Consider the following 22,756-nt stretch of genomic DNA (forward strand, 5'->3'; position numbering starts at 1 on the left):
TCAAACCCTGAAGCCCCCCCCCACTCCTTGATGCGCCCTTGTTCGCCAGCCTGGTTGATAGGTTCTTTTTTCTCTTTTTCCGTATTTTCTAGTCTAGACAAGAAAAGAATTTTTAGGAATTTAACTATTATTATTGTGGATAGGATAGCTGCGGAAGAACGTGACCACGATTTTATTTTAGAATCTTGAAGTCCTCCAGATTTAGTATTTATGTTTGTTTGACTGTAGAATTTGATTTTTTTCCGAAAAAGTCAAAATGCGTTATTTTTGTTACAAAAGCTTTGATTGAAAAATTTCATTTTTTTTTATGTGTTGGACAGTGTGTGTAAATAATACACTCCCTGAAGTCAGTAATTCCCACCTTTGGCTTTTTCTTTTATTTTGATTGAATTATTAACAAGGGATTGCTGCCGTCGTGACTCCAGGTCTGCACGTGCGGGGCTCTGGGGCCAAGACTGCTATATCGTACTAAAGGACCTGTAATCCTCGTTGTCCATCCACAATGTCTTCCAGAATCCTGTGTTTAAACATAGAGCCCTTAAGTTAGCAATCTTTAGTCAATACCTAGTAAAAACCAAAAACACAGAAGCGGTAGCTCTTTTTTCAGGAAATATGGCACTGAATTGAAGTTATCAAGTATTTTGCAATAGGTTGCATAGGTTGCATCAAGACGCTGGGTAATTGTAGACAGAGAAAAGCGAAGACAGATAGTCCAAGTAATTGAGAGGCAAATGTTTAAATGGCTGGGGCACGGGTAAATGGCAGACTGATTAAATGATCAGATTTTTAATATTGTCGTTTACGGAATAAAATAAGTGGCAAGAACTTTTTTCCAACAATTCTTATTGTCTTGAATACAAGAACGTGAACACTTGCTTTTAAACGGGTGATCTCATTTTAGGCAGCAAATTGTTATCTGTAAAATGTGAAAAAAATAAGATCGATTAAATGGAACCGTTTTAGGATTTGAGCAGTTTTAATATCTTGTCAACCAGCAATTGAGTTGAGAAGGTGTCTTTACCGGCATGTAGCTCGGCCCAGCATGTAGCTCGGCTAAGACAGAAAACATTAGTTTCCAACTTTCTTCTGAATTTAAGCATTCTTTAAATTCTGTAAAAAAAAAGAAAGTTACGGTAAGCCCCTGTCTGAGTGCATGCTGAACTTGGCTTTAAAAAACCTAGCGTGATCTCTTTTACGAGGACCAGAGTAAAAACCCTCACCTGATTCCTCCCAAGACAGAAGTTGAAACCCCCCCCCCCAAAAAATGTCTGGAAAGTTTTAACTTGATCCCCTATCTGTAGAATAAATTGGATAGACTTCCTAAAACTGCCTTTAAAATTTGCCTCCATTTTAAGGAAACTTACTAACTGTATAGTAAGTCAAGAAATACTCGCTTGGCTTCAGGATTTAGGCACCCTTTGTTTGTTTTTAGAGCTTAAGATGAAATATTGACTGAGAGTTACCGGCAATTATATGGGTTGGTGACCATTAGGCTGGTTAGAGATCCGGACTTAGACGGATCCGATAACAGACTCTTTATCTTGGTGATGACTTTTGTTTTTTGATTCTTTATGAAAGAAATGCGTTGAATCTTTCGTCAGTTACTAAAATCCGAAGTATTTCTTTCTCTTCAAGGGTTAAAGAAAAAAAAATATTTAAATGGTCCAAGTATTATTTTCAAGCGAAACCATACCTATATACGTCGACAGGTGAATCAAACAGTCCGTAGTGACGACCTGTAAGTAAGGCTCAATAGTATAATAGTAATAATAGCAACCCGGCTCAATAGTATCCGAAACTCTAGAAAACAGGATTTTGAAACTAAGAACTATATCAAAAGAATTGGAGTTTTATGTTGATTTCAAATATACAAGTTTCATAAAATTTAATCTTACCCGTCAAAGATTACGAGCCTGAGAAAATGTGCCCGATTTTTGAAAAAAGGGGAAACACCCTATGAAAGTCATAGAATCTTAATGAAAATAGCACCATCAGATTCAGCCCATCAGAAAACCCTACTGTAGAGGTTTCAGGCGCCTATCTGAAAAAGTGTGGAATTTTGTATTTTTTTTTTGCCAGAAGAAAGATAACGGATGCTTGTTTACTTGTTTTTTTTTCTCAGGGGTCATCGTATCGACCCAGTTGTCCTAGAATACCGTGAGAGGGCTCATTTGAACGGAAATTAAAGTTCTAGTGCTCTTTTTAAGTGACCAAAAAATGGAGGGCAGTCAAAATTTTGAGATAACCATTTTGTTCAGCATAGTTGAAAAACCGAATAACTATGTTTTTGGAGATACCACGACCCTCCCACAGCTCCTGGGGAAAGGTCTTTAAGTTATAAAATTTGCCCATTGTTTACGTATAGTATTTATTATTGGGAAGTATGCATACATTTTTTTTGGGGGGGGGGATTTTCTCCTGGTGGGATTTTCCACGCGGATAATTTTACAGGGGGTGAATTTTTCAGGGGATATTTCACATCGGGGGAATTTGCCAGAATTCCTATAAAAAATTCTTCTTGTGTCTTGCTTTCTCATTGCCGACTCAATTTTACGTTTGGAGATGTTAAGGGTAATTGTCCGGGGTAAATTTTCACCAGGATTGAATTGTCTAGAGAATAAATCCTAGGGGAGGAGAGATTTTTCCGTGGAGGAGTAGTCAGATTTTCTGGAATTATTTAAAAAACGATCAGAAACTAAATAAAAAATCAAGTTTTTTCAATTGAAAGTAAGGAGCAACATTGAAACTTAAATTGAGCAGAATTTATTACGTATATGGGGGGGGGGCGACTCCTCCAAACACCTCGCTCTTTACGCTAAAGTTTGAATTCTGTCCCAATTCTTTAAGAACAACTCCTGAAACACTATGTTCGTTTAATTAGAACAATAAGAAGCTTTTTTATGGACTAAAATACTTTAGCGTATCGAGTGAGGTATTTTGGAGGAGTAACCGCCCTCACATACGTAATAATTTCTGTTCGTTTTGAAGTTTTAATGCTGTCTCCTTACTTTCAGGTGAAAAAACTTGTTTTTTTTTTATTTAATCACATGTAGATTCGTGAAAATAACCTAGTCAGAACTCGTTTTTAGAGGGCTCCAAGTTTGGACATCGTGTTCTTATTGCTATTATTAAATCAAAATATACACATTTATCGTAATATTTTCCCGCTTAAAGAGGGGTCTCAGTAGACTCGTGCGCATAAATTTATTTCAGGGGAATCGTATTTCGGGATAAGGGCAATTTTTTAATGCACTCAGAGTAGATAGAAAATATTGAGATAATATTGATATTTTAGGGGTATATAAGCCCATGCCCAAATCCTCCATCCTTTGTACGAACCTGAGTCTAAACCCATACAACTCTACTCCAGGCTACACCACTGACCCAGGTCTAACTTATTTAAGGTTTAACTTAAAATTAATTTAACATAGTTATTAGAGTGGTAAGCTATCTGCCACCAGTATTATGGAGGGAGGAGGGTGATTTAATGATTATTGACGATTCCCTCTTATATTCGGGAAACCTCTAATTCTATTAGAGAAACCTGGTGTGATTTCTGCTTGTCGTCTCTGGCGGTATACAAAACCGTCAGGGTTCTCTGGCAAGTGTACTTTCCTTGGGGGTACAAAAGTGTCACACTATTTGGCCCCAGACACCATAAAGATTAAACCTCCCTAATTTCCTTTCCTTCCCTCGCTATGCATAGGATTCTCTTCCTATGTCAAGTAATATAATCTCAGTCTCTCTGTAGGTTTCTAGACTCCACCTAGGCTAATCAAAAAGTCAAAGATTACAAAGAAAAGATTTCTGGTAAATATTTACCAAATCATATTATTGAGTTACAAATAAAGTGAATATACCACTCGATGCCTTTTTTTATGCTCTTTACAATCATTTTTGTCGGAAATGAATCGTACCCCCACCCATATTTATACAATTCAGGGTATAGCCTATATTTGCACATTAGGGGGGTGGGGGTAAATTGTATTTCTGATGTAAATGAGAGGTAAGTTTAAACTTTCCCCTCCACCCTTCTAATGTGCAAATATATATCCTGAATTGGTATATATGGGGGTGGGGGCTAAAATTCATTTCCAACAAAAATGATTATTATATTCGTAAAGAGCATAAAAAAAGGCATCGAGTGGTGTATTCACTTTATTCCTAACTCAGTAATATGATTTGGTAAATATTTACCAGATTTATTACTGTATTCACTCTTTCAACTTTATACAAGAGATGATTGAGAACTAAAACATATTGCCCGTAGAACGTTAGCCGCGTATGTGCTGCGGGTGGATTCTGTCTGCCAGCACAGCACAGTACTTTTCCAGCCAATCCAAATCCTTACCACTTACCACCTTACTTCGAATGAATCAATTTTACGCCCCTTTTTTCACTCCCCATCAATTTGGATTAAACTTGTTATCTGAAAATAACTTTTAGCTATGGTGAGTCACCCTTAAAACTGCGCAGTTATACCTCGTGGGTTTAACTGCCTACGCAGTGAAAGAAAAAAAAAATAGCGTAGCCAATATTACGAGAAAATTGATAATTACCACAAAGGGGAAAGGTGATAATTACAGAACCAAAAAGAAAAGAAACAAGGAAGGAAACTTATCGGAAAAAAACCAGCACCGAAGGTTTCAACAATAGTAATAAAAAAGAATGGGAAACTTAAAGGGAAGTAAAAACTGCCAGCTTCACCAAAAGTGTAGTGTCCAACGGCTTCATTAGAAGAGTAGGAAATTTCAAAGAAAATTTGGAAATTAGTATATAATTTATATTTTATGCTGTTAATGCTTAATTTTCTGTGTAAGTGATAACGAACTTGTGTTTTTAGTTCCAAGAATTATTTTAAGTAAAAATTAAATTTGGGCAAAGTAGGCCTATAGCTTAGCTTTAGAAAATCTTAGCAAGTTTAGCAGGCTAGTTGATTTTAAACTGGTAGTCCTACTGACAGGGGTATAACTTATTATTGGGCAGGAGCCAACTGCCCCCAGACCTAAGTCTGTCCCCCAGATGAAATTTAGTATCTTCAAATATCTCGTCAAAACTAAGATAGACCTACATAACTAAAGCATCCACAGAAACAGATCAGTTTTTTTATGAACTGCGAGGGGGCAAAGATTTCCTTCAATTTTTCAATGAAGATAAGAAAATTGTGTTTTTAAAATCTAGGAGGGGGATTTTATTTTTTTTTTAAATGGAAGCACCAAAAATAAGTAATTTCAAAAAATTTAGGGAGTAATAAAATCTAAGGGGTAATGGTCCCTGACCCCCCTCCCCCAATTGGTGTCCTTGTAAGTTTCCCAATCTCTTTTTATATATGTATTTGAATCCCTAATTAACGTGATATTGGTGTAATTTCATAATCACACTTGTCACTAGAGAACAGTCCCTGCCGTCAAGATACTAAAAATACTTGATGAAAAAGAAGCTTTGATAGCGGCTTCTTTTGACAAGCCAATTGATAGAACAGCTTCATTCACCTTCTCTTCTCAATTTATGCAAGATAGATAGACTAAGAAATTCAATTTGATAATAGCCTCCAAATAGCCAACTAATGCATCTTTTTAGTGTTGCATATCATTCCATTAACATCAAGCGGCTAAAAGCCGATATAGCCTCATGCAACATTTGTATTGAATGATTATTTTATCCCAAGCTTCTTTTTACTGCCTACAAGTGCCTATAAATTTAAGTGGATAGGATACGTATCTTATATAAGTTGGGGCCTATAGTTCTTCAAAGGTATGGGAGCGTATAATGCACTTTTCATAATTCCTAAAAGTGGACCTCCAAATATATGTAGGTTTACCGTTTGGGTTGGAGCCGTTGCAAGTGAGAATCGTGATCGTATCGGACAGGCATGCTTTTCTGAAGTCAATTTCCCTAAAACCACTTCTTATAAATGGGAATAAATAAATTGAATTTTAAAAATGATATAAATGCAATACATGAGGATTTTGAGCGACTAAGAAAAAGCTGCTCCTGTGTATATTTACAGAAACACAGAGTTGCAAATTCGGCTATGATAAAGGTTTCCAAACTTGGTAGAATTTCTTGCCTGTCGGCCCATATAAAAATTTTTTGGTGACTCGTAGACTGTTTTATATAATATATAAGATCAGTTTTATTTTATCTAAATTTGGAAACGTCTGATATGTTGCACAAGGGAGCTATTGCATTGGATACAATACTGCAAGGCCGGTGGAACTTTGAAGCTTTTTGTGTCGAATTTGGTCCGAATTTTTTTTCTGAGAATAAATAGTACAGAGAAGCCGTCTCGCATTCGTAGGTGATTGCAAATGGATATAACCGATTTATAACAGCATAGGACTATTTCATGGAGAAACAGTGTTTGTGGTATGTGAAACGGTTGAGAATCAGGATTTTTTGCTCTTTCGCTCTTCAGTAAAAAAAAAACAAGTCAAAGTTTTATCCACATTGTTATATCCACAAGTCATGGGTTGACCCGGAGGATTCCTCCAAAATTTTGAGATTTCAGGGGAAGGATTACCTCAAAAGTGCCTTCTTTGTACGTCCCTGGTATGCTTTCACAGGTGCTTTACCTTTGCGGAACTATATTTTTTTGGCCTTTTTTGTTTGTAAAGTGCCTCAAGGCCGTATCCAGGGGGGGGGGGTGGGGGTACCCAGTTTGAACCCCTCCCCCCCCCGAAATTTTTGACAAAGCCGAAAACTAGTCTAAAAATACCTGTAAAGACAAAACCTTACCAGAAAAAAAATATGCTCCCCCACAAATCGGGTAAAATCCCCCCCGAACAAAAATCCTGGATATGGCCCTGAAGGGCCTTTAACGTTCAAGATTAAGTTGAATATCTAGCAATTTGTTAATAATTGAGAAACTAAAATGCCTAGTTATTTCCGAAAACAGAGGCCTTAAAACTTTTCATTAATTGTTATGCGGGCACGCAGGAGTTTACTTAGGGAAAGAAGGGGGAGGGGAAATTATCAAACGAATAAATTGTGTAAAAGTAATATTAAATAATAAGGATGAAATTCGCAGTTCCTCCATGGGAATTTGCTTGCATCGAGACCCTATTTTCGAAAAAAACATATTTCGATCATATTTAATTTCTTGCAATATATCATTATTCTTCCAAGAAAAATGAAATAATTTTTCTGATTTACAAGTTTTTTTGTGTCCAAAATTAATTAAACCCTAATCATTTGGTGCCACTTGTTCATTATTTGTGTCACATTTGGTGCCACATTAATTCGGAATCTTCTCTCTAGGCCATTCGGAATCTTCTCTCTACGCAAATTAAATAAAATTTAATTACACAATAAAATTTGAATATTAAAAAATTAAATAGTTTAATATATCTAAGTAATAAAATAATGAATAATAAACTAACTTCGATTTATCAACGTTTCTACTTTTGAAACATGTTGATTTTACATTTAATACGCTTAAGGTTATTACCTATACAACTTTTTAAAACATAAAAAGAGAGCATTTGAGCTAATTTATAATCAACATTTTTTTGGGGGGGTATTAATATTTTTCTGAATAGACAGCTACTTATAAACAATACTAAAAAGATAAAATATGCGTTGTGTTTTAACTATGAGAAGTAAAATAAAGCTGTTGTAATGAGGAGAATCAAACCTAATTAATGTTCGCTAAGAAATCAGACTATCAACTGTAATACAAATTAATATGTGTCATATCAAATATACTTAAATTGTGTCCTAATCACTTTACTTCAAATCGCAAATTGCTCGTAAAAATACAGGGAATAAAAAAAAAGAAAAAAAATTATCCGACTTTTAAAAGGGTGTTGGAAATACTGGTAAAAAGAATCCCTTACTTGAGACCGTTTGATAAAGTTCATGGAATGTTAACCCCTTGTTCTCGCTGTTTTTTTTTTTTTTTTTGGTAATCTTCATAACAAAAAATTGTTTAGTACCACCACCACCCCCACCCCACCAAAACATGATAGATAAAGCTTTTGTTGGAACAGGCGTGTACACAAGTATTTTTTTTGGGGGGAGGGGGGTAGGTGAACTCTGTGAAAATGATTTGTCAGTGTGTTCAATCTGTAATCATTACTAATAAGTTTGCGAAGTTAGTTTTTCTGTAATATTAGTCCGACAAAAATACAGAAGTGCTGTGATTTAGGCTACTTTAACCAAATTTACTTGTAATTCGCACATGACAGTAAAAAATGAAAAATGAGCCATATACTACCAAAAAGGCAAATATATACTAAAAAAAACTGACCCGTGTCTCTAGAAGATTTAATTATGCAGGTTCGTCTTAGTTTTGACAATATTTTGGAATAAACAAAATTTTAGTTGGGGGGGCATAATAATTTGTTGTAGGCCTATGCCTAACCATTTTTTTTAATTTACATACTAATTTGTGACAATTTTTTTGATTTTACCTGGATTAATTAGGTTGTAGTTAGATACTTAGATTAAAATGTTGTTGGTCAAAAAAAAAAAAAAAAAAAAAAAAAAAAAAAAAAAAATTGATTTAAATTTTCATGAAGTTTAATGTAGGAACAAGAATTTATTGGAGAGTGATTTTTGTCAAAATTTTCTTGTTTTTATTCCTCTGAAACTGAAAGTCAGTGCTCCCAGTCAGGGTTGCCAATATGTGGAGGAGGAATTTTCTCCCTAGATACTTTTGCCCTCCCCCTCGATTTTGAAAATGCTATTTTAGGAGTACTTCCATTGAAAAGTGCTTTTTTTTTAGAATATGCTCTGAAAAAAAGTACCCCCCCCCCCCTGCATATCCGTGAATTGACGCTATTATTCCCAGTATGAATTTGTATTTCTTGTGCGTACTTAGCCTATATGTTTTACATGACATGCATAGCAAGATCAATACGTTTATACATAAATCAAGATACGACCAAAAGATAACTCAAGCAACGGTAAAAAAAAAATTCATAACATTCAATTGGCATTTTCCTAGTATGCAAATAATAGGGTATGCTAAATTGGATATCTGGATAATGGAGTATCGAATATGTCTAACTTTCTTTCAATTTTGATCAATGTTAAATTATAGGCATAAAAATATCTGATGATCGTTTGGGTCTGTCATTTTCTTGATACAAGAAAGGATAGCGTTTACTTCGAAGAAGAAAAAAAAACTTGCAATAATCAAACAGAGTTTTGGGATTGCTTGGAAAAGATATTAGAGGTTTAGTAATATCATTAAAAGATATTTCAAAGATATTTTGGAATTACTAGCGACGTCACTTGAATTTTTACAGATATTACAAGCTTCTTTTAATGTGAACAACCCCTGTAATTATTTACGCCGTGAAAATCTAAGTGCTTCATAAATATTTTCCACCATGATTTTTTTCGTGGGGTGGCGAGGGAACACATTTTTATAAAATGCAAAAAAAAACAAAAAACAGAGTAACTATAATAATATATAGTAACATTTGTATATGTCCCAAGATTTTTGTTGGTGGAATTTATCACACATTTGTTGAAAGTGGCGTCTTTGAAAATAGAGTTTTATGAAAAGCGTAAGTTTTTAGAATAAAACATTAGGCAACATTAAGCATTAAAAAAAGAGCAAAATGCAAAACATGTTTGTATGGAATAAATGAGTTAATAGTTAGTCCGGGGGTTGACGACTCTCCGTCACCTGGGATACATCCTTGGATGCCACTTATATCCGTGCGTGGGACACTCCGCGCCACGCTGAAGCACACTTCTTTCGTGCTTCAGCACTTTGAACTGTCCGTAGCACAATTTCACCAAGCTTGGCGTGCGCGATATGGTGTGAACGATATTTGAAAGTGCACGATCCCTTGGTTTAATCTTGAATAAATTCCTAGATAATCAGACAACAGGTGTCCTAGAATTTCTTTTAATGAAAATATGTCAGTTCTGAGTTTTCGGTCACACGTTTTACTCGTAGCTTTTGAAATATCCTAGGCTATGAAAAATTTTGGGGGCACAAATCATAATAGATGCTCCCAAATAAGCAGTTTTTTTTGGGCGTGCCTCAATTGCCGTTCAAGTTATGAGCTAACATAGCTGTTTGTCTTGCAAATAAATGTTTTCTTTTTAGACCCAAATGAAAGACCACTTGACGAATGCGGGCCTGATCAAATGTGCCCTTCTGGTTGTCGATGTAATGAGGGTGTTGTGGACTGTCGGGATCGTGGTCTCACCAGAATCCCGGCTTTCCTACCAGAAGGCGTTACGGAATTGTAAGTTAGATTTTGTTTTTCATTCCAAGTGCCTGTCTATAAGCAATTGCTGTGTTTTCTGGAGTTATTGCATTCTCTTGTTTACATTAATCACAGCATAAATACCATACAGTATGGAAAATTTCGCCCAGAAATGGGACACATCCCAGCGGGCGACTTGGGTGATTCCCCAAAGCGTCACAGCAACAGCTTCAACAGGTATCCTATAATCCCATCGCAATGCGCTAAAAATCTGTCATTGCGCACGCGCGAAGGCATGACGGAAGGTGTGCGACTGATGTGTTTAAAAAATCTTTAATGGAGTGGATCAGAATTTTCCATACAGTAAAATATTTCTGCTGTGACATTAAAGCTCTGGTAGGTCAAAAAGCGTTATAGCATTACGCGAAATATATTATGGTATCACTTTTAATCAGTGTTGCAGATCATAAAAGTGGCAGGAGAGCATGATAACAGAAAAAAAACATTTTGGGTTTTAAGTAAGATAAGGATCCTCCAGAGCCATTGATCGCACACATGGCTTTGAATTGACGTTTCAGTTGATAGACTTGTTTGTTGCAAGCGTGTCGTGCGATCTTGCGGTAGCTGAAATTGAACCCTGGGCCTTGCACTACCGCGTGGAGCATCAATCCACTGTGCTATGGGGTTGATGGTTATTAACAACTATTTCTTTGTACAGGGAATGTCTTTAGACACCCAAGATGCAGCAGCCACAACGACTATAAGTTGTTAAGTCAGACACCGTTATGTTATACAGTTTAAATGTTATGGGAGAGCAAAAAAACTGAAATTAAAAAAAATGCAAACAATGATAAGTTTACACTTGTATTCTATGGTATAATTTACAATTTAAGAATTCCCTGAAATTCTTATCGGAAGAACAGTTCTTTGCATCTGTTTTCCAAGCTTCAAATAGTTTCAAAAACGTTTTGGGTTTGTAGACTCTTATTAAGAGCCATTTGTCTGTAAAAATGAATATTTTTCTTAAGGCACCCAAGATGTAGCACAAATAGTTTTGATAACGAGAGCTGCATTTCTTAATTATTTCTAGGGAGGAGGGGGAAAGGAGGCAGAATACACAACATAAAAATTACGAACCTCTGAAATAGTTTGAAAACTAAACAGGATAAGATGAGACGGTTTAAACCACAGAACTGGATCAGGAATTTTACCAGTTCCAGATCAGGAACTGGATCTGGACCAGGAATTAATTCCTACGACAGCTCATCGCCTTTTGTCAATGGATGGCAAAGTCAAGGTACTCTTCTGGTCATTTTAGAAAAAAAACGTTATAACTGTGCCTCTCCGCTGGTGGAGATAAGGACGAAACTAGATCTGAGTGGAACCCCTCTGCCCGTCTAGAATAATGCAGGATTAAATTATGATTCCTATGTTTTTATATTATGTCCTGCGTTCAACAAGCTTATTGCAGTTGATTTTTAGAATTATTGACATTAAATAAACAATTGCAATTATTTAATTGCGTAATAGATTTATAATTGTTTGGGGTTGAGGTTTGGGAGAGAGATGAGATAATAAATTTATTAGCAAGGAAAGATATGGGAGGTATAAAGAGGCTCGGAATGTTACTGACGATGGGTATAGAATATAGAAAAAGGTTTTTTGTAGATTAGGGATGAGGGTGATAGTCGACTAGCCTAGATTATACTTTTGTACCAATTTAAGTTTGTATGAAAGTGTCTTTGTTTTTGTGACCACGGCCCTTTGGGCTTTTGTGTCAATAAATTCTATTCTATACACATAAAACATACCCCTGTAGAACCTTTCTTAAAAGGAGCTATAGAGCTGCAAGATTTTCAACTCTTGTGATTTTTCGATAATAATTTTCAGCCTATTACAGGTGAAATAGGCGTGTAGAAGGGGTTCCATCACTAGACTCAAGTCTTTCGGTCATTTCTTTTTGTTTCCAAATTACTCACGTAATGGTTCCCGAATCCAAGTTCACATAACGCATTATGTAACGTTTTTGGAATTACCGTTGCCGAGCCGGATCTTCAGCCACATGGAATAAGAGGTTTTCAGTGTAGGGAAACTGTAAAAGAGGTTCCAAATAATGTATAATGGTCAATACATTACAATAACGGTATTCATCACACAATTGTCAACGGAATTTTTACTTGCTGATGCGTATACTACTGCTACTACAAAGACCTCTCTGCAGCATAAAGTTGCCTGACGCCAAAACAGCTGCACATGCTTCTTCTTCTCCTTAATCTTCATTCTTTATCCCCTCCATGATCTTTTGATTTGAATGAAGCTATAAATATACAAATCATATGTGTACAACATAGATGTTTCCTAACGGTACTCAGTCCAAGTAAAGGAAGCACTTGCCGAAATCTACATTTTGACTAATTCGTGTCCTTTTCCTTATTTATATTATCATTATTATTATTTTTGAAAAAAAGTATTTTTACTTGTTACTATCTCTTTCAGAATTCATTAAAATGATTTGCTTGTTTGTTTTACTGTTGGTGATTACTGTTGCTGATTTGATTGTTGTTGCTCATTTCTCTTACTGTTTTAACGGTTCCCTCCCATGAGTTGTGCTCCTCTTCTGGATCCTCTTTACACGAGGAGTCTTTACATGAGGATAGTTACGTTGTTTTGGGTTTCTCTTAGTTTACGGAATTTTGATTGCTTGTATTACGTAACCATTTGTTCTTACTCCAATAAAAAAAAAAATACTTTTAAGAAATCTAGGAAAAAAGTCCTATGAACGCAGACAGTATAGGCCATTATGTTGCAATCTGATAATTAAAAGTGATATAGATTTGTGTGCTGTAGACCCGCGTTTAAATTTGCTTGTATTGCGTGACTTGGATTCAAAATATCTTTGTTAAGGCCGTTCGGTACTATAAATGATCACCCTATCTCACCGAGTATAAACTTTTATACTTCCCAATAACCAATGCTATATGTAAACAATGGGCAAATTTTATAGCTTGCAGCCCTTGTCCTGGGGACTATTGGAGTTAATTCATCCTCAAAGACATAGTTATTAGTTTTTTCGGTTATGCTGAAAAAATAGCTATCTCAACATTTTGATCGGGTGACTTTGGGGGAAAAATGAGCATGGGATGGGTGCTACCTGCCCTCCAATATTTTTGGTTACTTAAAAAGGGCGCTAGAACTTTTGATTTTTGATCAATCGAGCCCTCTCCCGATCTTCTGCGATGACTGATTCGATACAATCCCCCCTGGGGGAAAAAGACAAACAAACAAATAAACACACATCCGTGATCTTTCGTGTGGCATAAAATGTCGAATTCCACGTTTTTGTACACAGGAGCGCGAAACCTCTACAGTAAAATTATCTGGTATGCTGAATCTGATAATATGATTTTCGTTCAGATCACTTGATGTTTTGGGGTGTTTCCCCTCTTTTTCAAAAATTGGGCAAATTTTCTCAGACTCTTAACTTTTGATGGATAACATTAAATTTGATGAATTTTACATATTTTGAATAAACATTCAAATTCGATTCTTTTTATGTATCTATTGTTATCAATACTCTGTCTCTTATAGTTTCGGTTACTATTGAACCGCATCGCTCCTTACTTACAGTTCGCTACCATGAACTGTTTGCTCTTTACCGACACAGGATGCATATTATTTCTCTTCTATATATATTAAATAGACATCGTTTTGCCCGACAACGTCGTCGATTTTTACCAAAATTGCTTCGGAAGCTCTTTGTGGTTCTATGAAAATTTTCTAATTGTCCCTTTGTCTTTAAGACTGTCAGCCAATACTGAGACTCGCAAAACAACATTTATGGAATCGGACGTCCTTAAGCAACTATCTTGACTAGCCATTTAATCTTCCCAGCTAGCTTTTACAAGCCTTGTATTTTTTTGGCTTGGCGTCCATTTTTTTCGCCAAAAGAAGGATAACGCTGGAGAGAAGAGTAGCAGAACTCTAATAGAGCAGTAGGGTAGTATGGTAAAAGTACAGTTGATTAGAAGAGTAGTATACCCAAATTCCGGTGGTATAGCTACTACCAGTATTAAAAACGCCTACCATAGCTGAGCAGACAAGTGTCATAAGTTTTTGATCCGCCTTAAAAATTTAGTATTCTCAATCGGTACTTGTATGATATACCCCCTACCTAATAGTCTTCTAATATATTTCTCTGAAGCTCAATCCTAATGAAATATACCAAAGTAAGATAAAAATATGATACTTTAGAAACAAATTTGGGCTATATATTTACACATTAGGCGGGGTGGGGGTAAATTATAGCGGGTCTACAAGCCTAATTTGCTAGGTACAATTATTTTGTATATAATGTAGTAAGAATTGTTTTCTAACTTCATACTGCCCAAAAACTTTACGCCAACACCCTTATGTGCAAATATGTAGCCCAAATTATATATTTTCCATCTATTCTGTCACTTCTCTTTGCCTTGTCTCACGCTAAGCTGAAAGAAAATACGAAAAAATCCGCATCTTTTGCGATCGAAATTCTCGAGTGTTTATTATATAACCGACAAGAACCAAGAGAAGTATTGACCTCTAGTCGGCCCACCTTGAAAATATCATTTGAGTAAAATAAAAAGCCATAAAGTCAATTTCTTACTTCCAGTTTGTATCCTATAATGTGTTTTGTGAGGAGTTGATGTTGCTGGGTGAGGATCTCGCGCTTATCCTACTATGGGGGCACTCCGGTATGCCTCCCTCAGTCTATTGGACTGTCAAGAGTCAAGAGGGAACTGCTTCATAACAGCATTTTAAAATTGGTGTTGTGATTATTGAATCTACGCAAAAGGACAGGAGCTTGATTTTAAGATAATCTCCTTTTTTGGTGGCATGATCACAATTCTAGTTGGGGTGTAGTTCCAATTTTGATTAACAAATAATGAGCCTGAAGAATATTTTAAGGGGGGAGGGCTATTTTTGAACAACGTTATTTTTCTTTACCCACTATATAATCAAAATATAGAAAATCTTTTGTGCGTTTAATAAGCCCTAAAGACCTTTCCACTGGTAAAGCTATTTCCTTTTTTCCAGTGAAAAACTATTTACTGATAATAATATTCTTTAGAGCACTGCGGACAAGAAATATAGACTTTACCCAGTTACGTGCACTAAATTTTGCTTGGAAGAGGGGGGGGGGGTGAATCACAATTTAAGGACACGGAAAATCCTTACCTTTTGTACTTTGCTTTTACATAATGGTACTAGTTATGCTACGTTCCTACGGAAATTTTTCAGCCATGATCGTTCATATGATCATTATCATTATCGGTTCATAGTTTAGAACGATATCATTCTCATCATATCATTATATGTTCATAGTTTATAGCATCATGAACGTCATCTTATTTTGAACTATTTTTCTATAACAACATCGATTCCATTTTGCCAAGAAATAAGAAATGAGGCTGAAAAATTTGCCTAATTTTAAAAGAAGTGGGAAGACACCTTCAAAAGTGAAGTCATCTTGGGAAAATAACACAATCACATTCAGAATATCAGAAAACCCTCAAACAAAAACTTCGAATTATTATCTATTAAGATGTGTTTTTTTTTTTTTTTTAAACCATTCAAAGCAGCAAGTCTAAAACACAAAAAAATGAAATGTGCTGAGTGAATTTAAATGGTGCTGTCAACTGATTCCAGTTTCACTCGTTTTGAGATTTACTTATTCATTTATATTAGTACGTTTTGTACGTTTGTCTGTTGTGATTATTTATTTAATTTCTGTTTTTTTTGGGTTTCATTTATTCTCAGTTTTCATCATATCATCATTATCATATAATCATTATCGCTCATAATTTATAGCTGCATCTCGATCAATTCCAGTGATATCAACCAATAGTCTGTTGTGATTATTTATTGTCTCCAAAGGCATAGTATTGAGACTTTTTAACTATGCTGAACAAAATGGCTGTCTCAAAATTTTGAACGGACGGTTTTGGATAAAATGGGAGCGTCAAAGTCTGTTGTGATTATTTATTTAATTTCTGGTTTGATTATTTCTTTTGGGTTTCATTTATTCTCAGTTTTCATCATATCATCATTATCATATAATCATTATCGCTCATAATTTATAGCTGCATCTTGATCAATTCCACTGATATCAACCAATCTAACTTCTCCCAAACCAAGTTTGTGAACTATTTAGTAAGTTTGAATAGAGTCATTTTCCTAAAATGGAAATGTTTTAGATTTGATACAATAATTACGGATTGAACAGAAGAGAAACAATTACTCAGGTCTTTGATATATTCGGACATGGTAAATATAAATATGTACTCTGTCATCAGTGTAGATTAAGTAGCCTTGCAGTAATAGCAATTGTTAAGAATGAGCGATAGACTTTTCATTCGACATCAATTAATCATAGATTTAATCAGTATGCTGCCACCCACCAATGCGGTGCTCTGATTTCAAGATATGTTGCGCCGTCGTATTAAGAAAACTTGTTCTGTATTTTATATACTTCTTTAAAAGGATATTTACATAAGGCACTAGATATACCAATTTCCTTTCAAGTTAGCACTTGAAAGGAAATTGGTATGCTCTTCAAATAAAAGAAGAGCAAAGCGAATAAAAAAGGAGATACATCATTGCTTCCCATGCGAAAAAATGAGATAATTGTGCATTATATGGTAAACACCGCTATAGACTATACAAGGAAACCAGACAGGAAACCAGAAAAACTAGTATTTGCTAGATAAATGGAATGCAAAGCGTGATTTTTTATTGCGTTTACAATATTTAAACTGTTGATTTTTGGGGTTTAGGGGGTACCTAGGTTATGTTAGGTTACGTATTTAATATATGTTATGCTTTACTCCCACCCCCTAACGTGAAAATGTATAGCCCAAATATCTTTCTGAACTATTATATATTCATCCTATTTTATTTCATTAGCATTATCCAGACTTGACTTCTTCCGTGTGTACCACATAATGCATAAGTGCCAAAAATGATTTTCCTTATTGCTCACGATGGAGGACTATAATTCTGTTATTAAATGAAAAAACAAGTTTTTCAACCGAAAGTAAGGAGCGACATTAAAACTTCAAACGAATAAAAAAAGGAGATGCGTCATTGCTTCCCATGCAAAAAAACTAGGTAGCCTACTTGTGGATTATATGGTAAACACCACTATAAACTTTACAAGGAAACCAAACAGGAAACCAGTAAAACGGGTATTTGCTAGATAAATGGAATGCAAAGCGTGATTTGTTATTGCGTTTACAATATTTAAACTGTAATTTTTTGGGGTTTAGGGGGGGGAGGTACGTAGGTTAGGTTATTTTACGTATTTAATATATTTTATGCTTTACCCCCCCCCCCCTAATATGCAAATATATAGCCCAAATTTCTTTCTGAACTATTATATATTCATCCTATTTTATTTCATTAGCATTAACCAGACTTGACTTCTTCCGTGCGTACCATATAATGCATAAATGCCAAAAATGATTTTACTTATTGCTCACGATGGGGGACTATAATTCTGCTATTAAATAAAAAAAAAACAATTTTTTCAACCGAAAGTAAGGAGCGACATTAAAATTTGAAACGAATAAAAACAGGAGATACATCATTGCTTCCCATGCGAAAAAATGAGGTACTATTGCATTATATGGTAAAAACTGCTATAGACTGTACAAGGAAACCAGATAGGAAACCAGAAAAAAAAGGGTATTTGCTAGATAAATGGAATGCAAAGCGTGATTTGTTATTGCGTTTATAATATTTAAACTGTTGTTTTGGGGGGTTTAGGGGGGGAAGGTACCTAGGTTAGGCCAGGTTACGTATTTAATATATGCTCTGCTTTACCCCCCCCCCCCACCCCTCTAATGTGCAAATATATAGCCCAAATTTCTTTCTAAGCCTTCGTGTGTACCATATAATGCAAAGTACCAAAAATGATCTTCCTTCTTGCTCACGATGGGGGACTATGATTCTCCTATTAAATAAATAAAAACAAGTTTTTTCAACCGAAAGTAAGGAGCGACATTAAAATTTGAAACGAACAGAAATTATTCCCTATATGAAATGGGTTGTCCCCTCCTAAACACCCCTCTCTTTATGCTAAAGTTCGATCTTTTGTCTCATTTTTTTAAGAACGATTCCTGAAACACAAGGGTCGTGTAATTAGAACCTGAACCTTTTTTAAAGTACTAAAAAACTCTAGCGTAAAGAGCGAGGTGTTGAGGAGGGGGCATCCCCTTTCGTATACGGAATAATTTAGAAAACCCTGCTATACGAAGTTTTTAGCTATGAAGATTTTAATGGTGCTCTTAGCATTTCAGTAATACATTATTTTGTGAAGTTTCAGGTTTCTTTTTGAAATTTCCATAAATTTGTTTTGGAACAATCTTTTACCATTAAGATTAATCAAAATAGTAGTTACCAGTCTTGATTTAGCTTCAAATGGCGTGCCTTAACGTGTTTTTAAATTTTCGGTTAGCTTAAAAACCATGTAAAAAAATATTTATGAGTAATATGAAGAAAAATTCAAAGGAAGAAATAACAAGAAAGATACTACTGTGAAAAAATTCTAGAATATATGGGAGGGTTATACAGCTCTGGTAAATATTTTCAAAAATTTTAAGTTGAGCCAAACATTTGTTTTGCAGATTTTTCTTATTTGAATCTTTAAATAAAAAGCTTTTACCAAAATAAGAACTTTTACAAAGATATGTAATTTTCTTCCGTTTCGAGCATGATGCCGTTGCCCATAATATATAAAAATTACAAAATAATTCTATGGTAGTTCCAAAATTCTTGAGCTTATTGTAGCACAAGGTTTGAAATTGTGAAGACTTTTGGGCACTTGAATATAGAAAGTAATCAAATCTTGTGATGTTTTGATTTTTCTTCGATTACTTCGTTTTTTGGAGCTTAATTTTCTTTGAAAAAGAGAAAAAAAAACTCAAAATAGAACAATGGAACAGGTGTCATATTATTACAAAAATTGGCGGTCAAATTTCTCCACTAACCGAGGATTGCGCTAGATTTTAAAATTTTGAATTCGTGATTGTTATTTCAAGAGTATGCTAGTCTGTATTAAGGCTGGATTGAACCTGGATTTGAACCCTGGACCGCGTTTTGGCAAGCAGAGATCAATCCACTGTGTCATCATAAGCGTAATTTCAAAACTTCCTTTCAAAGGCCGTAATTGCAACCAATACTCTATAGAGAACTGCTCTTTCTGCTTTTGTATCGTCTTCGAAAGAAAGATGACAGCCGTTTTGTTGTTATTTTTACTAAACGCTTTGCTAAACACGAAACCGTAATTTAGAAATATAGCGTGACTCGCATAACGGCAAAATTTTACAGAATCTGGCCTCTACTTCTTTTCTATCCTTATCAAAAAAGGGCATTTTCTGCTTTTATATAGCTGTACTCAGGGCCTTAAGCAGGATTTTGTTTGGGGGTCCTTATTATTTTTCGGTAGGGTGGTGTAGATGTAAAAAAAACACATCAAAAATTTATTTGTATGCATTTTTGTTACGTTTTTACGAGTCGGACAATATTTTTGCGGAGGTGGGGGGGGGGTCAAATCGCCTAACCCCTTGATTGTACTGCTATTGATTTTCTTTTCTTGGGTAAAAGATGTGATAATGTAGCCTATATATGAAATGACAGCCTCGCTTTGCATATCCTGCATATTGAGCAAAGAGTAGATGCACACAATCTACCGTCAGATCCATAGCCTCCTCCACAAATTGCTATAATTTCCCAATAGTTTCAGTTGGCCTATTGTTTCATTTATTTTTCGTATAATTTGCCTAGCTTTTGTGGGGTGGGGGTCAAAGTTATGCCCCCTATACCATCAAAACAAAAATACTGGGCTCACACTGAATCAAATTTATGCACACGAGATGAAACCCTGTAGTTTTCTGCAAGAAGTCCCTCATTTTCCGCCATGGAAAATGAGTTCATATCTTATACCGGGGTTCATATCTTGAGGTCACGTTTTTACGAGTTGGACAATATATTTTTTTTTTTGGGGGGGGGGGGGTTCAAACCGCCTAGCCCTCCCTTGGTTGTACTGCTATTGATTCTCTTTTTTGGGTAAAAGATGCGATAGTGCAGCCTATATATGACATGACAGCCTTGTTTACATATCCTGCATATTGAGCATATATTTTTTTTTTTTGGGGGGGGGGGGTTCAAACCGCCTAGCCCTCCCTTCATTGTACTGCTATTGATTCTCTTTTTTTATATAAAAGATGCGATAGTGCAGCCTATATATGACATGACAGCCTTGTTTACATATCCTGCATATTGAGCATATATTTTTTTTTTTTGGGGGGGGGGGGGATCAAACCACCGAGCCCTCCCTTGATTTTACTGCTATCGATTCTCTTTTTTGGGTAAAAGATGCGATAGTACAGCTTATATATGACATGACAGCCTTGTTTGCATATCCTGCATATTGAGCAAAGAGTAAATGTACACAATTGCTTCAAATATGCATGGTGGCTTTTTTTGCTTTATTATTAATAGTGGTTTGACGTCGCTTGCTGGGAGGATGCAGCAACAATGACATCTTACAAATGAGGTATGACATTAGATGATAACCTCTTTGCTTTAAATATGAGATGAGACCAGAGCTCTCATTAGCGTTATATTCAGTAAACCTTGGCGGCTTATGTGTAGAATTATAAAATAAAGTATATGCTAGTGATGGATTTAAGCTTGTGAAGAAACCCTGACGGCTCTAGTGACAAGATTTGACATATTTTAATTTTAATGAAGTAATGCTGATGACGCGTTTTTGACAGGCTGATTTTAAGCCGTAGATCAAGTTGATACGGTCAGGGGCTAGGCAGTTTAAAAGTCAGCTTAGAAAATCCAAACGTCTAAGAAAGCCGAGGGATGGTCCACTTATAAAAATCATATACACCAAGTGACGTGTGCCGCTCGTTCTAGAAATGTGCCACGCCTAGCACGAATTTTTGAATACGTGGTACAAAGAGGCACGGAATAGCAGACCTCTGCCACACGGGATGAAAAAAAGTATGCTCTCGAGATATTCTTTGACTGGCGGAGAACGAGGAACTAGTTGCACAAAACTACAAGGTTTCGTCTCGTGTGCATAAATTTGATTTGGTCTGAGCCCGGAACTTTTGTTTTGATGGGATAGGGGGCATAATTTTGACCCCCGCCCCACAAAAGCCAAGCAAAGTATACAAGAAATAAATAGACCTATAGGCCTGTCCAATAGTATGAAACTACTTGGAAATAATAGCAATTTGCAGAGGAGGGTATGGGTCTGAAGGTAGAATGTGCATTAAGAAATAGCTTGCTTTAAAATTATGTACCATCGATATTTCTGGTCTTGCTAGCATGGCCGTATCTGGGGTGGGAATTACGGGTTTGATCCCCCCCTCCTTCGAAATTATTGTCTGACTTTTGAGAACGTAACAAATATGCATGTAAACAAACTTTGATACATTTTTATATCTTTACTGCCCCCCCCCCTTCTAAAATAACAGATGAGTACAACATCGGTAACACATGATGCACTTTTTTGCTTGCAGTCTTGAAGGAAATGTGCCGCCGTCCCCTTAAACCTAGGAGTAAAAAACTTGTGTTCGTATCTTATCCGTAATACAATAAATAAAATACATTAACTTAATATTTACCTCTTCTGTTTAGCTAACAATAACATTCTAAACGCAAGAACTGATTTTGAAAATATACCGTCAAAAAAAAATATTTATAAAGTGAAACAGGACACTCTGACTCCAATGTTTCTTGAGAAGGGATCCTTTTTTTTTTTTTTTTTTTTTTTTTTTTTTTTTTATAGTTAGCCTAATCATTAACTAGTAAATGAGTTGTATGTACCCGCCCAGTCGCAAGTGCTTTTTGGTATCTTTCTTGGGGCAGGTATTGGCATATTTGTTAAATGTATTTTGATGTTAAATAAAATGAACTGAACTGAATCACATGAACTGAATGTCTGGATCACCTTGTGCATAAAAAAGAACAAAAAAAAACAAACATGTGAAGAAAAAAAATGTCAACAAAAATGTAAATAAAAAAAAAGAAAAAAAAATGTGAAGAAAAAAAAGAACGACAGATGTGTGAGTGTATTTACAAACAGCAAGGTTAGATAGGACAGAAACGTATGAATGGCTGTCTTAGCCCCCCCCCAAATAAATGGGACCCTTAGGTTCTTATATTCACCGTATAATTTGCTAAGTTTTACCTTTTATTCACTCCCGCCACCCTCCCACCACCACAAAAATGTCACAGCTTGCTGCTCACAGGCCTTTACCAGGTAAACATCACAAAAAGGAATGTTTAATTTAAAACACAGTTTTTACAACAAAAGGCTTATGTTCTGGTTTTTGCTTGTATTATATACTCGATCAAATTTGAATTAGAAGAGACAGGAAAAACTGGCAAAATTGACAGGTCTAAATGGATAATTCTAAGATACATATCCCAATTTGCATGAATTTGAATTTAGCCATATCCTTATTTTAAGGCCCCCCATGGTCTTGTTGACATATACAGCTAAACGTAATCATCATAGTTTGTAT

The 22,756-nt window shown here is 35.5% G+C and overlaps 1 protein-coding gene across 2 annotated transcripts in view; it reads left to right on the top strand.

The window, feature by feature from the left end:
- sli (slit guidance ligand) overlaps nucleotides 1-22,756 on the top strand; it is a 360,459-nt gene that overhangs the window by 74,039 nt on the left and 263,664 nt on the right. For both annotated transcript variants that reach the window (XM_089090917.1, XM_089090918.1), the window contains exon 4: nucleotides 10,070-10,211. In XM_089090917.1, coding sequence (XP_088947043.1) covers nucleotides 10,070-10,211 — 142 coding nt within the window. The remainder of the gene's footprint in view (nucleotides 1-10,069; nucleotides 10,212-22,756) is intronic.

Source organism: Artemia sp. Qi Xiang Cuo, chromosome 6 (assembly GCF_049724085.1).
Source record: "Artemia sp. Qi Xiang Cuo chromosome 6, ASM4972408v1, whole genome shotgun sequence".
Taxonomy (NCBI): Eukaryota; Metazoa; Arthropoda; class Branchiopoda; order Anostraca; family Artemiidae; genus Artemia; species Artemia sp. Qi Xiang Cuo.